The sequence below is a fragment of the Fusarium oxysporum genome, chromosome 12 (genome assembly GCF_000149955.1).
Source record: "Fusarium oxysporum f. sp. lycopersici 4287 chromosome 12, whole genome shotgun sequence".
Taxonomy (NCBI): Eukaryota; Fungi; Ascomycota; class Sordariomycetes; order Hypocreales; family Nectriaceae; genus Fusarium; species Fusarium oxysporum.
Window position 1 is genome coordinate 526,920 of NC_030997.1, and position 14,595 is coordinate 541,514.

The window sequence follows — 14,595 nt, forward strand, 5'->3', positions numbered from 1 at the left end:
AGTGACCAGGCTAGCAGACTCTGCAGGTCTCGAACAGCGTTACCTTGACGCCAGGTCAACGCGTGATAGTAATGCTTTGTGGGGGAGCATTTCTCTGGGGTTGAGTGGCTGGGTATATCAGCAGAGCATCATCCCGGTCATGATCTTCACAATCAATCCAACCAAGCCTCCTCATTCACAGTTTATCTGGTCAAGATGTTGTCCAAAAACAGAATTCTCCAACACTTCAATCGCCATTTGGCGATTGCCTTCGCAGTCATCGCTGTGTCAACCTTCAACTATGGCTTTGACAACGCAGCTTACAACAACACACAGGCCATGGAGGCTTTCCAGGCGCAATTCGGAGAATGGGACGCTGAGAAGGGCAAATATGCCATCCCACCATCATGGCTGTCCCTCTTCAACAGCCTGAACTATATCGGTTTCGGAGCTGGCGTCATTATCGGCAGTCTTGTCAGTGAGCGTTGGGGTAGGAGATGGTGCATGTTCGTCATGAGCGCTTGGGCTCTGGTTCCAGCTATCATGGCTGTTACGTCGACGAGCAAGCATCAGATCATGGCCACGAGAATCCTCAACTGTAAGTACTACATAAGCTTGCATCTGGATGTGCATAGCTGACATATATCAACAGATATCTACATTGGCATGGAGCTTGCTGTTGTCCCTGTTTACCAATCCGAGATCATGCCCCGAGAGATTCGTGGTTTCGCAGTTGGCTCATACCAGTTCAGTTTGATGGTAAGTGCTCCTACAATGGTGTTATAGTGACAAGCTGATACAGTATAGTCGGGAACTCTCATTGTAGCATGTGTCTGTCGAGGAACGAGCACTCTCTCCGGCAACCTCTCATTCCGGATCCCCTTTGGCCTCTTCTTCATCATCCCCGTCGTCGTCATGTGCGCCATCTTCTTCATCCCAGAGGTAAATAACCCGACTCAAGGACGAATTGCTTCATACTGACCAAATACAGTCTCCCCGATGGCTACTCACCAAAGACCGAACCGAGGAAGCTCGCGCCGCCCTTGGAAAGCTACGAGAGGGCAAAGAGACCGAGGCCGAGATCGACGAGAGCTTTGCTGCTCTTCAATACGCCCTCGAGCACGAACCTGAGCAGGGCAATTACCTCGAGCTTTTCCAGGGAAAGAATCTCAAGCGTACAGCGATTGTTGTGGCTATGAACTTCTTTCAACAAGCTACTGGTCAAGCCTTTGCCTCGACCTACGGCGCCATCTTCATCCGAGACATTGGAACCGTCAACCCTTTTACCATGACCATCGTCAACGCCATCGTTAATCTCTGCTCTGCTTTTGCCGGTCTATATCTTGTTGACCGAGCTGGCCGCCGGTAAGCCATTATTCTCCTTTAATACCTGAACATCGCTGACTTTCACAGACCTCTCCTATTGACGAGCGCTGGCTGGATGTTCTGCGCCATTATCACCATGGGCGCTCTCGGCACAGTTCCCAACCCATCCTTCGGTATCAAATCAGGCATCGTAGCAATGCTCACCCTCTTCGGATCCGGCTTTACCTTCGCCTTCGCTCCTCTAAACTATGTCATCACCACTGAAATCCCCGCCCTCCGACTCCGCGACGCATCGCAGCGAACAGCATCCATCGTCAACGTCGTAGCCAACTTCCTCGTCAGCTTCAGCATTCCCTACATGCTGTATCCTCAATACGCCGGTCTGGGCTCAAAGGTTGGATTTGTTTTCGCTGGCATTCTGGCATTGGCTATTGTCTTTGTTGTCTTTTGTGTTCCTGAGTGCAAGGGCAAATCTCTAGAGCAGATCGATCGTATGTTCAATGAGGGTATTGTTCTTCGCAAGTTTGGAAACTACAAGCCTGAGGATCTGACTGGAGATGTTGAGGAGATGGTAGGTAAGGAGAAGGGAAACGCTTCGGTTGTTGTCAACCACCGCGAACAATCATAAGCACCGTTCGTCAAAGTCTGTAATGAGCAATTGAAATAGGGTGGTAGAAATTAATTGTGGATGCATCAAGACCGGTATAATAGTTTTTTTTTTCATTAATCATCATCATGGCCTCCATCTCGGTGACGGCAGCCAACAATTCGTTGTCATTTTGACAATAGCACTTCCTCTGGTCTCACTATAGAACTCATAACTGTCTCGTCCGCATCAGTTTGGATCGTCTCTATCGTCCGCTCAATGAATATGTTCTCAGCGCTAGACCCATCGGACTCGTTTCCTCGTTTCGCTCTCAGTATAGTGTCTCGGACGAATTGACGGGCTCCAGGCATGCATGCCACCATCATGCCTACGCAAATCTCGATGTTTGACCAGATTATTATTCCGACGGAGTCGGCTGCGTGGACAGTCAGCAGAAGTTAGCATAGAGACTCGAGTGTTTTGTACCGGTTATGTTCCGTGAAGTTGAAAATACTATAAGGCTTGGGATCCGAACGGAACTGACGATTGTAAGGCTACATTATAACGATGAGCATGAATAACATTGTACAGACACTTTAGACAACTTACAAGAGGCCCACTCCGAACATGGCAATGACCCCAATCTTTTTCTTCAGCTTGATCCCGATTTTCAGCAGTTGCGTCATTGGAAGAATCATCATCCAAATATCCAAAGCAACGTTCCATGCACCATGTGTTATGCCTATGAGATTTCCACTCAAGATAACACCTTGCGGATTCTTGTTCTTCCACCCATTCCAAAACAGATCGAGTGGCCTTCGTTGAGCGAGGATGAGTGCTAGATATAGGGGACACATGACGAGAATAAAGATCGTAGTCCATCGAACAATGGTGCGGAATTTCTGATCAGGGAATATGCGAAGGAAGAAGGCTAGGATCGATAGTTTCACGAGGGCGAGAGCTGTAGCGTACGATAGTTCGGAAGCGAAAATCAGCTAGATTTGTTAGACTTGTAATTACACCATGGTGTCATGATCTCCTACGATGAGAAAGGTGCGAATATCATCTTCTTCCACGAACCAAATATCGAGTCCGAGACCCTTCGAAGTGACTAACGTCGCACAACTTGCGTCAGCATTATATCAGGATGTGATGAGAAAGATAACACCCACGGACTTGGCAGAAAATATTAAATGCGATAATAAATGGCTATTTAATCGTCAGGGGCACGGCCACAAAAATTTGATTGCATCACATACCAGAGTTGCTATAATCAGACTATCATCATGCCCATATGGCACGAATCCAATTATCTTTGAGATGGCTCTCATGGTAAAGAAGACCATAGCCAAAATGCCTATTGTCAAACAGCTGATTCGAATTTCTTGACGACGGTCGGTGATCGGCCAGTCGCATGCGCGGGACGTTCTGTTCTTGAAGTCTAGCTATTGCGTTAGCCATTGATATTGAGGCCACCAAACGCAATTTGACGAAGCCTACCCAAGATCTCGATGAAATTACAGTCGTGTTTGACGCATACTTCTACACTATGATAAAGTGACTTATATTGGCATAGGTCGTCCGTTTGGCTGCCTTGAAAAGCTTCTGTGTCGTTCGTCTTCGTGAAACATGTCCTCTACACTCGTCAGCTTCAGATTGATTCAATCAAGTCAATGATACTGACCGCACACTCGGATGTTCCGGCTAAAGGATCGACGGCGCGTCTGTCAAGCTCATGAGTTTGGGCTAAACCTCCAGCAGGTATCAAGCATAATGCAAACGCGTATAATACTCGACGTACGAGCATCGTAGCATTTGGCAACGAAACGTTGTCCAAACAAAACAAAACACAAATTCGTTCCTTGGAGCGCGATCATCATTCTTATGCAAGGGGGAGATTACATATCTGCCCTTGTGGCGCAGATATCCCGAAACCTAACGCCCTTTTTTGCATCGAATTGGCTCTTTTAGGGATTGTACACGGCAAGTTCCAGGTATCGTGGCGCGTGTGTAACAAATATGGCTTCGATCTGTGAGACAATCATGGTTGTTTGAGCACGCAAATATCGATCTGTAGCACAGTGCGATTTGTTTTCAGGGATGTTAGCTTGATCGGGGCCGTCGTGGCTGCCGGATCTGGACCCAGATGGTTTGTATAGCATTCCAGATGCGCGGGGTCAACGATGGAAGTCTATCGCCGCATACAGGGCTGTAAAGTCACGGACTGATAAAGAAAATCACCTGTAACATAGATTCAATAATGTTGAATTGTAACCGGATGATTATTCAGTAATTATCCATCTACAGGCAAGTAAGGGACCAGATATCTGCACGCATATACGACATCAGATCGTTATGGATGCGGCCATGACACTTGACACGCTACCAGTGAAATAGAATCCGTGTCACATAACTACCTTGAATACGTCAATCAAGCAGCCACATAAACCAGGAGCGGAAACATTCTGCTCTTGAAACCCCCTTGCCCTTTCAGCCACCTCTGCCGTTCTGCAAGGTACAAGTAACAAGGCTTATCGCTGGATCCTCAAAGGCGAATTATCTTGTTTATTGGGCGCCACGCTATCTGAATGATACGATCTTATACTTCTGGCCAGCTTCGATCAACCTCACAGGGCTTAAAGAATTCACTTACGGTAATTTTCTGCAGTTGCCGCGGGCGTTTTCAATGCTCTAAAAATAAACATGCCGAATGATCTGCGATCAGGTATACCGACGGTTGAACGAGGCTACGATCGACGTGTAAGAGGACGCCCTTTCTCTACCAATCAAAATATGCTGTCGGTTCTCTGTCTGACCGTGAAAGGAATCTCGTTTATGCGGATAAGCAACAAACGAATCGGGTTAACTGTCATCCCGCGTCACTTCAAGCTGTCCATATCTGCCTTTGCCAAGTTTCATAGCCAGAGTTGATATGAGTTTACGGATAAAATATGGGTTAAATAACCTGTCGTTCTAAACAAATTCCTTTTTTTGAGACAGAGTCTACTACTACTCAACTATCTAACAGCAGATTTCGAGTCTTCGGCGATTTGAAGCCCGCGGCCTGATGACTCACCCGTAGGGCGCGCCTCAGCTTAATTGGGACTGCGTATACGATAGCTGCTTAAAGTGTCCACTGGGCTTGCATACACATCACTTTACTGACCAGTACCACAAATAAGTGTAACGTTGCTGCACAGACTTCATGTACAGATGATGAGCAATGGGATGGTCGCTTCGAGTGACCTCAGGTAACGTAACAACGTTCTTATGGCCATTACTACGGGAAGTCTTCCAATGCAAGGCAATCCGTGCTATATAATTATAACTTCTGTAACCCATTATTGTACGTCCAGGTCAGGAAAGTCGGCTTACCAACCCCTACTAAATAAAATCCACCGAGACCATCAATTATGTCCCAACTTAAGATCGCTTCGGTTCAGTTCGAGAACTGGTCCGGAAGCAAGGATAAAAACCTAGCCATCATCCACCGAGTGGCAAGCGATGCGGCAAATCGCGGATGCAATGTCGTTGCATTTCATGAATGCTCGGTTACCGGCTATACCTTCGCTAGCCGCCTCTCCAAAGAAGAGCTCCTTGATCTTGCGGAGGAGGTCCCAACCGGCCCAAGCACTCGTTCGTTAGTTAAGATAGCCCGTGAGCTAGCCATTACTATTCTGGCTGGGCTGTTTGAGAAAGATGAGAATGGCCATATTTACAATACCTACATCTGCGTCGACAGCAACCGAGGTTTCGTTGCCAAGTTTCGCAAACTGCACCCTTTCATCAGTCCACATCTAAGTCCAGGCAACGAATACGTGGTATTCGACCTTCTCGGTTGGAAGTGCGGTATTCTGATATGCTACGATAACAACGTTGTCGAAAACGTTCGGGCAACAGCTCTTCTCGGTGCAGAGATCATATTCATGCCGCATGTAACAATGTGCACTCCGTCAACTCGCCCAGGCGCTGGCTTTGTTGATCCATCGCTTTGGACTAATCGAGATCAAGATCCAACTTCTCTGCGGGCCGAGTTCAGCGGTCTGAAAGGCAGGCAATGGCTGATGAAATGGCTACCAGCAAGAGCCTACGACAATGCAGTCTACGTCGTCTTCTCAAATCCTATTGGTATGGATGATGATCAGTTGAAAAATGGTTGTTCCATGATCCTTGACCCCTTTGGAGATATCCTAAGCGAGTGCTCTATGCTTGGAGAGGATATGGCTGTTGCGACTTGCAGCAAAGACAAGCTTCAATTGGCAGGAGGATTCCGATACAGACAAGCCAGAAGGCCTGAGTTGTATCGAGACATCCTAGGTTCAGATCACAATTCCTCTCTGAATGTTTCCTGGTTAGACAAGTAGGACTTCCTGGACGTCAAGGCTGGCAATGATGAGCCTCAGCTGAGGGTGGCTTCATTCATCAAACAGCAACGGTCGCGTGGCCCAATGGCAAGGCGTCTGACTACGAATCAGAAGATTCTGGGTTCGATCCCCAGCGTGATCAACTTTTTTGCCTGTCGGGCTGATCGCTACCATTCCATCTATGAAACTTAATCTTCATGCCATTCGCTCGGTCCCGATGCGATTTATCTGCCTTATGCAGAAGGAATGTGAGAGTTGCGGGTGGCGGCAGTTAGTGGGACGAGGTTCCTGGATTAGCGGGCTCTTGATGAACCCAGTGGTTTGGTTATGGCGCTGCCCTGTCGGCAAGCCCTGTACCATGTTTTCTTTTAACTTTGTCGGCGTTGGCGACGAAGTTGAGAATCTAGAGTGGTCTATATAATTCAATCTGTTGTATGCAATAATTCCAACGATGATCGAAGCTGCAAGTGGGTTATGTGACCTCTCGATGCATGGCATTATTCCATGACGGCTAAGTTATTCGGCGAGATTCATAATGAAGATAAGAATAAGAAATGGGTCAACAAATTCTATTCAATTTCATCAGAATAATTTAATTCTTAGCCATTGTCCTATGCGTGGATTACAACGTGAGACAATGCATCAGCATCATGTACATCAAGTTTGCCAGCAGACTACCCGCCGCTCCATTGTCTTCAATATCTCCAGCCTCTGCCGCGGTAGATAAAGGTGCCGCCAAACTTGTAACCGACCCAGTCGCTGTGCTAATAGGGGTTACAGTAACTGTCGGTAGCTCTTTCGGGATTGCAGTACCCGCAGACTCTGCAGGCTGATCGTACTTCAAATACCTTCCAGGGACGCCAGTGGCGGCAAAAGCGCCAGGCACATCTCGTATAATCTCAAGTATGTCGTCTTCGGCCTCTTCAGAATTATATTGAGCGAGGGAAATTTCCATATTCGCCCAGCCGTAAATAACATAGGCACCTCGGAGGAAATCGTCACCAAGCATAATGTTGGTGGTGTCGTCATAATAGACGACTTGACAATATGCAACACCGTCAACACCGGCTTTTACGTTGGTGGAACCGAAAAGGTTTGCGAATGGCACTTTGATAGTCAAGTCGCCAAACGTGAAATCCAGGGTTTCCTTGGAGCTTGTTTCGCAACGCGCTACAGCATCCAACTTCTCCTCGATGGAGATCTTCATGGTCTTGATCAGATGCAAGATCATGTTGAGGTCAATCTACTCTGCACTGTGCCAGAATCGAGGAGTACTGGCCGCGGTTCAAAGTCAAGATCTGAAGTCTTTCCATCAGAAGTTGTCCCGAAGCCTGTCATGACCACCAGGGCTGTCTCGCAGGCCAATTTGGTTGTCGAACGCAACGGGATAGCTGACCAGGGGGCCTATGTACTTGGCTTTGTTGACGCCACCAAACAGGAACTCCCCATGCGTCTCGTTGTCGAGCCACAAGCTGAATGCCGGAGTGTTGATCTCTTCTGCCTCAGCCAGAGCGTAAAGCAGATTGGGATACTTTATCTCAGCGTGTTCTCGGGTGTAGAGACCAACGCCGAAGGTGCTAGTTATGCCATTGGTTGTAGCGTTGCATTCAGATACACCGACAAACTGGAGAGATTCCAGCGTGGAAGACCCAAGCATGAACGTGTCGTTGGCATATGTACCCTCCCAGACACCTATTCTTCATCCCACTCAAAGGTTTTTGACTTTTCTGGGTTGAAGACATCACCATTGCAGTCTTTTTTTCTCACAAGTCTCAATCTGATTAGTGAGGACGATCGAGTCGGAGCTCCCAGTGTCGATTTCAGCTGAGAGTCTTTGGGGAGGGTTTCCAATGGTAAAGTTAGCCCAGTAGAGGACGCCTTGCTGGTCCACCTTCATCTCGACAATTTCATCGTTGCCTCTCTTCTCGTGGCCGGGGAAGACATCTTTCGTTCGCTTCTCAAAGTTGACCGAGACGATCGATGGATTGTGGCGTTTATGGAGTTGAAGAGCGTTGGCGCAACTCAGAAGAGTGCTGGACAGAACAAGTGAGGACCCCTTCATTGCGAGTGAAGTGATGGTCAGAAAGGTGAGAGATAGTACAGCAAGGAGAAGAAACAGTACTAAAATGATAGACTCTTGGCCATGTTGCAAAGTTCTTCAGATATATATGTTGCTTACTTGCCAGTGTTGGTGATCTTCCTCATCTCCACGCCGCTGGCCATTTTATCTCGGGGCCGAGATTTTGGGACTTTCGAAATGCACGTTAGATTACAGTGGAAACGGAGTAGTTTCAACTCTTCCCCATTAATCCGCGATCGTTCTCCAACCAGTCATAGCATACGAAACATCTGGACGTGCTGGCTAGTGCCCCGGGCCGATCCTTGTGTTTTTAGTCCCCAGTTCGAAAGAACAATTGGAAAGACATCTTCTCGGTCCCGAAGTTGAAATTTCAGCCTTACAGAACAGGGATCATAGATGCAGCTTCGGGAGTGGCGATGGTTGGCGTTGGACCCCTGATCCGTTCTTCTGCATCATCCCGAGGTTCGAAGAATTCGTTATTTACCCGGTTTTGATAGGGCTCACTCAACTGAACTAACCGTGATTTCTCTGAATGACCTTTTGTGCTGGAGCTGACGATCAGCAATTGTGACCCATAACGCTAGTAGCAATCCTTGGTGGTTCTTATGACCATACCCTGGAGCTTGACATTTGAAGTCAGCGATTTGGCCCAACGAACTGACTACAGAGTAGTACCTAGGATCTTACATGACTATAATAATTAGTAATAAATACGGCATAATATGTTGTACAGCATAATTAAGTACTGACTTGTCTGAAGGTTTCGAGTCCAGATTGTTTCATGATTGACCAAGCTAGTGACGGAACAATCACTCACACAGGGTCATGATTCATGACGTCCAACCTTGGGGAGCCTGATATAAAACAAATAAGAAAATAGATATCTGCGTGTATGAAAGGACAAACTATATATCTAGGAGCAATACGCGCTACTCAGATAGCCTAGTAGCCCTAAACGAGGCCCGGCGTGCCAATATGGAGTGGAACAAATTTGTTGACGAACATCTAAACATCCGGTGTGGTGTATCGGTTATCATTCCGCGTTTTCATTACGAAATATCTACCGCGGCGAGGAGGGTTCGACTCCCTCCATCGGAGTTTACTTTTGCATTTTCTGTTCTTTTTGTTGTTCTTCGTGACATTATATCATGCATTTTGGTGCCGTTCCATTCAGGAAGGGTGTGGTGGCGGCCAAACCCACCAATCGATAGTCGGATCAGCTAACACTAATTGCCGCCGAACCGATGATGTAGTTCATGGTACTGGTCAACCCGCCAGCTACTTGCTTAGATCTGGTAGGAGAATAACAATGTCAATTTTATACTGAAGTTACGTAGAGTCAGAATTTGAGACAATAAATTAATAAGAAGCCTGCACAATAGAGAACAAGGGGAGGAAGCAGACTAATTGCTTATTGCGATGAGCACGCCATCGAGGGAAAATGAGCTGTGCCAATTGACTGCAACTGCAAAAGACACCAGACGCTGTTTATCCTTTACAGCTTATACTAAATGCAAAAATGGAGGCTGAGGGATTTGAACCCCCGGCCTTTCGCAGGCATTCGAAACAATGCAAAGCGAACGTGATACCCCTACACCAAGCCCCCGGTTGGATGCTGAGTCAGACGCTAATTGAGTCCTATAGAGATCCAGCTCGTTCAGATGCGAACAAGGGGAACAGTGAGGCTAATGGCAATTCTTCCGTGGAAGTGATATCCTTTCACTAAATTCTGAAGATGATGATAACCACTCTGAAAAGCTCACAAAAACTTCCTCACTTTTACACGCGGTACATATTGAGTTAGTCAGTGGTGTCCATCCATGGAGCAAAGCCTCGTATCACAATCGACAGTCGAGGTTTATAGCGACCAACGCTCTGCGTTCAGGTTACTAGAGTTAGTAATAGAATGGTGCCGCCGATGTCACGATGTGTAATTTGTAATTTCCTTGAAGTGTGGAACAGCGGAATGCTAGTCTGTACCTGCTACCAGGGCCCAGGATAGCTGATTTATAAGAAAGCTCCATAAATAACGAGGTTCTGAATCCTCCGGCATTTCAACGCAACCCCGAAGCCTTGGGTTTGTAAGAAATCATTATTCATAGATCCCTAGACAAAGAAAACAGCCTGGACCTCGGAGCAGTTCTGTTGCCGACTGTGACGTAGTTAGGACGTAAACGACAATGAAAGGAATTTTCCCTTCAATGTTGTCTCTGATCTCGACTTCACTGAGAATCACATTGAGTTAGCACCGGAATGGCAAATGCAATGTGACCTACCAGCCCGTAGGAAAGGGTTTTTGAAACGGTGGCTGACGTGATATTGTTATTTTGAGGCCGAATCGATGTCTTTGTTAGTTGTGCCAAGCGAAGGATGCAGGAAGCGAATCAGAATGCTTCATTATTGGCAAACACTGAATCGAGATATCCACATGGCAGTGACAACCCCTCATCCAGGAATGCGGCTGTGGCTTCATTCTTTGTTCTCGGCATTGATGGCATACAAGTCCGAGCCTGTGGTCCCTCCATTATGAATCCTTTAAAGGCAGTTCTTCTGTTCTTTATCCTTTGCTAGACTGGCTATCAGCGTCAAATATGTCTTCATACCAGTCTATTCTGCTGCAAAACGCTACTCTACTTGTTCCAAAGGGTTCTGGAGATGACCATGTCATTCCAATCAAGAACCATTCGTTGCTGATCGAAGGCAACAAAATTGCTCGCATCGCGGCTCACATTGACCCTCCATACGAGGCAACTGAGGTCATCGATTGCTCGGCAAAGATTATCTCACCGGGCTTTGTCGATACTCACCATCATGTTTGGCAGACTCAACTCAAGGGGAGACATGCGAATCATTCGCTGCTGGAGTACATGGTACCAGGTCGGTAACATCTGACCATCTCAGCACGAGCTGCTAACACTCCATGCACCAGGAAACATGGCCTCGCACAGCTACAAACCTGAAGACGTGTTCTGGGGTCAGCTAGGTGGATGTATAGAAGCCCTCGAAGCAGGGACGACTACAATCGTAGATCACGCGCATATCTCGTACTCTGCAGAGCACAGTGAGTACCCCATGATTCATATGCAAGCAATAGACCTGTGGCTAATGGTGACCTGAAGACAATGCGGCTCTTTCAGCGACTATCTCATCTGGTATCAGGTCTATCTACTGCTACTGCCCTACTGGTAGGGTTAAGACCTGGAAGCCTTTCGCAATGAAAGACGACATCCTCCCAGCTTGGCTATTCGAGCAGTTGACCTCACTATGTAAAGCTGGTCCGTTTGCCAACGGTCGGGTGACGATGGGCTTCGCGTTCGACTCCTTCTACCTTCCAAAGAATGTAGTTGTCAACATTTTCAACCAAGTTCGTAGCTTGGATATCAAGACCATCACTTCTCACTACGTCCCAAGTCTTCTTCGTAAGTTCGCATGTATCTCTTGGTATGTCTTGTTGCTGATAAATTGAACTACAGCGGGGTCGACGGTAGACTTACTCGAGGATTATGGGCTTCTAGAGAAGGACATTCTTCTTTCTCACGCAACTCCATTGAATGATTCGGATGCAAAGAAACTTCAGAAAGTCGGAGCTGCAATCTCTTCAACTCCAGATACTGAGCTGCAGATGGGTCATGGCTGGCCGGTGTGCTTTCAGGAAAACGCCAGGTCAATTAGCTCCCTCGGCATCGACTGTCACAGCAACAACACAGGTAGCATCGTCGCTCAGATGAAGGTTGGCCTCCAAGCTGAGCGTGCTCGCCGCAATGATCGGATTCTCGAAGCAGGAAAGATCCCTGCCAGAGCTCAGGTCTCTGCCCAAGATGCATTCCAGCTTGGGACAATTGGCGGCGCAAGGGCGATCAAGATGGGTGATCAAATTGGATCTTTGGAGGAGGGAAAAATTGCTGATCTTGTAATTTGGGATACGTTGAGCCCTGCGATGATTTGTGCCGCTGAGGAAAATCCGATCGGTGCTATCATTCTGCACTCGGCTCCTTCTGACATCGATGCTGTTATTGTTGACGGCCAATTCAGAAAGCGAGACGGACGGCTAAGAGCTACTAAACTGGATTTGAAGCTGATGCCTGATATGAAACACGAGAAGACTGAGGTGCAGTGGCGCGATGTTGCAACTGAGCTTTTGAGGAGCCGCCAGGGCATTTTGGAAACTGAGAAGGCTAGTGGAGCTGATGATCGAGAGGCAGGCTTGGAGAACACAGTAGGACTCTTGAGAATTGACAAGGACAAGCTAATTTATTAGTACGTGGTAGTTAAATATTGCTAGCTAGCGATAGAAGAGAATAGCTTCGGCTATCCCAGTGATACTGATCCTAGTGCTGCAACATCTTCTGAACGTGGTCCCAGTATCTCGGCGCAGCATGACGTCGCAGACTCTTGCCCTTCCAGATCATAAACAGAAAAGTACTAGTACATCCAAGAGATAGGAATCCCGCCATAATAAAACAATTCTGCAGACCCATGTTGACATACCAAGGCGTAATACCATAGGAGATAGCGAAACCCAGTGTATTTCGGATGATGATGATGGAAGTGGTAGTGTCGCCACTGATGTCCTTGAAGCAATCGACGTTGTAAGACAAAGCGATTGATCCACCGGTGACACAGCTGAAAGTGAGAACCATCAGTCCAACAGCCAATCCAGCCCAGTGGATGTCGTTATCAGCGCCGACGCCCCAAACGATAAGGCCAACACACGATAAGAAGGCAGATAAAGCCAGAGGCCAAAGTCGCTGTTCAGGCTCTCGGACACCATTGTTTCTGCGAGCAAGGGAGAGAGTAATGCGGTCGGCTATGACACCAGACCAGAGACATCCAAGAATAGCGCCGATGATAGGGCCGACATAGATCAGACCGACCATGCTGGTAGACCAGTTGTAGGGTGATGCACTGAGGATAGGGCTAGTGGTGGCGTTCAAGACATTGTACCAGCAGAGGTTAATGCCGTAGATGAACCCTGCCCAGGCGACATTGGGGAAGAGGACCATGAGCGGAAGTGGAGACAACATGGACTTGAACATGTTTGCTTTGGTTGGGCGACCATCTTTTCTGGCAAAGAGCTTGAGATGAGTGGCGAGACTCTTCTTTGTGTGCACGGTGCCCTGCAGCTGATCACTGTTGATGATAGCGCCAGCACCCTCCTTCGTCGGCCTTTCGGGGACATTCTGTGCGGAAGCAACATCATTATCCGCTTGACCCTTCACTGGCTCATCCTGATCTTCGAGACCTTCAAAAGTTGGACGGAAATAGATGGTCTCTTCCATGAAAAAGAACAGGATGACAAAGCTGAATGCAGCGAAAATGGCACCGAAATGCATGGTCCACCGCCAACCGTACGCATCGGCGAAGAAGCCAGCAACCACTGGTGCTAAGAAATTGGAGCCGAACAAGGCGAAGACATACAAACTCATCCAAGTTCCTCTCTCGTGCGCAAAGAAAATATCGGGAATACTGACTTCGGGCAGCGACTCAATAGGCGAAACGAAGAAGCCGAGAAGGATACGGTGAGCGTACCACTCCCCAGCAGAACGCGAATACGCAGTCCAGACCATCAAGGGCACAGCAGCGACAGTGGAGATGAGATAAACACCGCGTCTTCCATATGTCAGGGCAATAGGCTGCCAGAACAGACAGCTCCAGCCAAGAAAGAGGAACATGACACCGGTGCCTTGAACCAAGTCGGCAATGGAGATACCGGTGTCTTGGGAGATTTCTACAAGAACAGAGTACTGGAGAGTAGAGGGAAGACCAACGCCTAGGGTGTAGACGAACACCATGGCTGCTGAGATGAGCTTGCGTCGTCTGCTCCAATTGAGGGGATCCTCTGGATCGTCGCTGGGACGAGGGACAAGTTCAATATCGTTGCCATCACTGCGACCAGCATCGACCAGATGGACCGTGCCGGGGACAACTTCAGAATAGGCCTGAGCCATGGTGTAAGTGATGTTGTTATGGAGAAGTTACAAAGAGTGAAGAGAGATGTTGTTCTCCATTGGGAATTGGTACCAGAGCGTGGGTATATATGCATGCGATATGATAGGCATGTCGCTTAATCTATCTATCATGATCCACTCCACCATGAGATATCACTCTTCGGACGTAAGGAGCGCTTCCAGCGACGATCCCTCACGCGGCAGTTCCATGCCCGATAACAAGCCATCTACAGACGCCTTGTCACTTCTGGACTAGATCTTGACCATTTAGGTATCTCTAGTCGTAGTCTACAAGCGAAACGCGGGGTAAGC

General features: G+C 47.8%; 6 protein-coding genes and 3 non-coding genes across 10 annotated transcripts; 5 read left to right on the plus strand and 4 right to left on the minus strand.

The window, feature by feature from the left end:
• The first annotated feature begins 32 nt into the window (after positions 1-32).
• FOXG_13266 (uncharacterized protein) lies at positions 33-2,068 on the plus strand. The gene is made up of 5 exons (XM_018393223.1): positions 33-577; positions 632-738; positions 787-921; positions 971-1,344; positions 1,393-2,068. Exons 1-5 carry the CDS (start codon positions 196-198, stop codon positions 1,931-1,933), a joined length of 1,539 nt encoding a protein of 512 aa, XP_018252445.1. The 5' UTR covers positions 33-195; the 3' UTR covers positions 1,934-2,068.
• On the minus strand, positions 1,633-3,793 carry FOXG_21117 (uncharacterized protein). 2 transcript variants are annotated; one of them, XM_018401456.1, is made up of 8 exons: positions 3,576-3,793; positions 3,392-3,527; positions 3,151-3,332; positions 3,064-3,100; positions 2,935-3,002; positions 2,501-2,886; positions 2,378-2,445; positions 1,633-2,327 (listed from the first exon to the last, which is right to left on the minus strand). In XM_018401456.1, exons 1-8 carry the CDS (start codon positions 3,696-3,698, stop codon positions 2,080-2,082), a joined length of 1,248 nt encoding a protein of 415 aa, XP_018252446.1. In that variant the 5' UTR covers positions 3,699-3,793; the 3' UTR covers positions 1,633-2,079. The 2 variants fall into 2 exon arrangements, with proteins under 2 accessions (XP_018252446.1, XP_018252447.1); XM_018401457.1 differs by having other exon boundaries at positions 1,633-2,445.
• A 1,425-nt stretch (positions 3,794-5,218) lies between these two features.
• Positions 5,219-6,710, plus strand: FOXG_13267 (uncharacterized protein). The gene has a single exon (XM_018393224.1). It carries the CDS (start codon positions 5,305-5,307, stop codon positions 6,253-6,255), a length of 951 nt encoding a protein of 316 aa, XP_018252448.1. The 5' UTR covers positions 5,219-5,304; the 3' UTR covers positions 6,256-6,710.
• FOXG_21118 lies at positions 6,326-6,397 on the plus strand. Its single transcript has one exon. It is a non-coding gene; the product is annotated as a tRNA-Arg (tRNA).
• Positions 6,711-6,877: 167 nt separating the features above from the next.
• Positions 6,878-8,317, minus strand: FOXG_13268 (uncharacterized protein; the record flags this gene model as incomplete). The annotated part of the gene is made up of 3 exons (XM_018393225.1): positions 6,878-7,465; positions 7,652-7,947; positions 8,023-8,317. 3 exons carry the CDS (start codon positions 8,315-8,317, stop codon positions 6,878-6,880), a joined length of 1,179 nt encoding a protein of 392 aa, XP_018252449.1.
• Positions 8,318-9,347: 1,030 nt separating this feature from the next.
• Positions 9,348-9,433, plus strand: FOXG_21119. Its single transcript has one exon. It is a non-coding gene; the product is annotated as a tRNA-Glu (tRNA).
• Positions 9,434-9,855: 422 nt separating this feature from the next.
• Positions 9,856-9,941, minus strand: FOXG_21120. The gene has a single exon. It is a non-coding gene; the product is annotated as a tRNA-Ala (tRNA).
• An 887-nt stretch (positions 9,942-10,828) lies between these two features.
• On the plus strand, positions 10,829-12,661 carry FOXG_13269 (uncharacterized protein). Its single transcript, XM_018393226.1, has 4 exons — positions 10,829-11,212; positions 11,265-11,396; positions 11,455-11,754; positions 11,809-12,661. The coding sequence occupies exons 1-4, from the start codon at positions 10,927-10,929 to the stop codon at positions 12,591-12,593; spliced, it is 1,503 nt and encodes a 500-aa protein (XP_018252450.1). The 5' UTR covers positions 10,829-10,926; the 3' UTR covers positions 12,594-12,661.
• Positions 12,662-12,663: 2 nt separating this feature from the next.
• Positions 12,664-14,283, minus strand: FOXG_13270 (uncharacterized protein; the record flags this gene model as incomplete). The annotated part of the gene is made up of 2 exons (XM_018393227.1): positions 12,664-12,757; positions 12,824-14,283. 2 exons carry the CDS (start codon positions 14,281-14,283, stop codon positions 12,664-12,666), a joined length of 1,554 nt encoding a protein of 517 aa, XP_018252451.1.
• Positions 14,284-14,595: the final 312 nt, after the last annotated feature.

Coding starts and splice junctions, on each gene's coding strand:
- FOXG_13266 (XM_018393223.1), top strand. CDS start 196: ATGTTGTCCAAAAACAGAATTCTCCAACACTTCAATCGCCATTTGGCG. Junction 739..786: donor CATACCAGTTCAGTTTGATG/GTAAGTGCTCCT, acceptor GATACAGTATAG/TCGGGAACTCTCATTGTAGC. Junction 1,345..1,392: donor GTTGACCGAGCTGGCCGCCG/GTAAGCCATTAT, acceptor TGACTTTCACAG/ACCTCTCCTATTGACGAGCG.
- FOXG_21117 (XM_018401456.1), bottom strand. CDS start 3,698: ATGCTCGTACGTCGAGTATTATACGCGTTTGCATTATGCTTGATACCT. Junction 3,003..3,063: donor TAATATTTTCTGCCAAGTCC/GTGGGTGTTATC, acceptor GTGCGACGTTAG/TCACTTCGAAGGGTCTCGGA. Junction 2,887..2,934: donor ATATTCGCACCTTTCTCATC/GTAGGAGATCAT, acceptor TAACAAATCTAG/CTGATTTTCGCTTCCGAACT.
- FOXG_13267 (XM_018393224.1), top strand. CDS start 5,305: ATGTCCCAACTTAAGATCGCTTCGGTTCAGTTCGAGAACTGGTCCGGA.
- FOXG_13269 (XM_018393226.1), top strand. CDS start 10,927: ATGTCTTCATACCAGTCTATTCTGCTGCAAAACGCTACTCTACTTGTT. Junction 11,213..11,264: donor GCTGGAGTACATGGTACCAG/GTCGGTAACATC, acceptor TCCATGCACCAG/GAAACATGGCCTCGCACAGC. Junction 11,755..11,808: donor CTACGTCCCAAGTCTTCTTC/GTAAGTTCGCAT, acceptor ATTGAACTACAG/CGGGGTCGACGGTAGACTTA.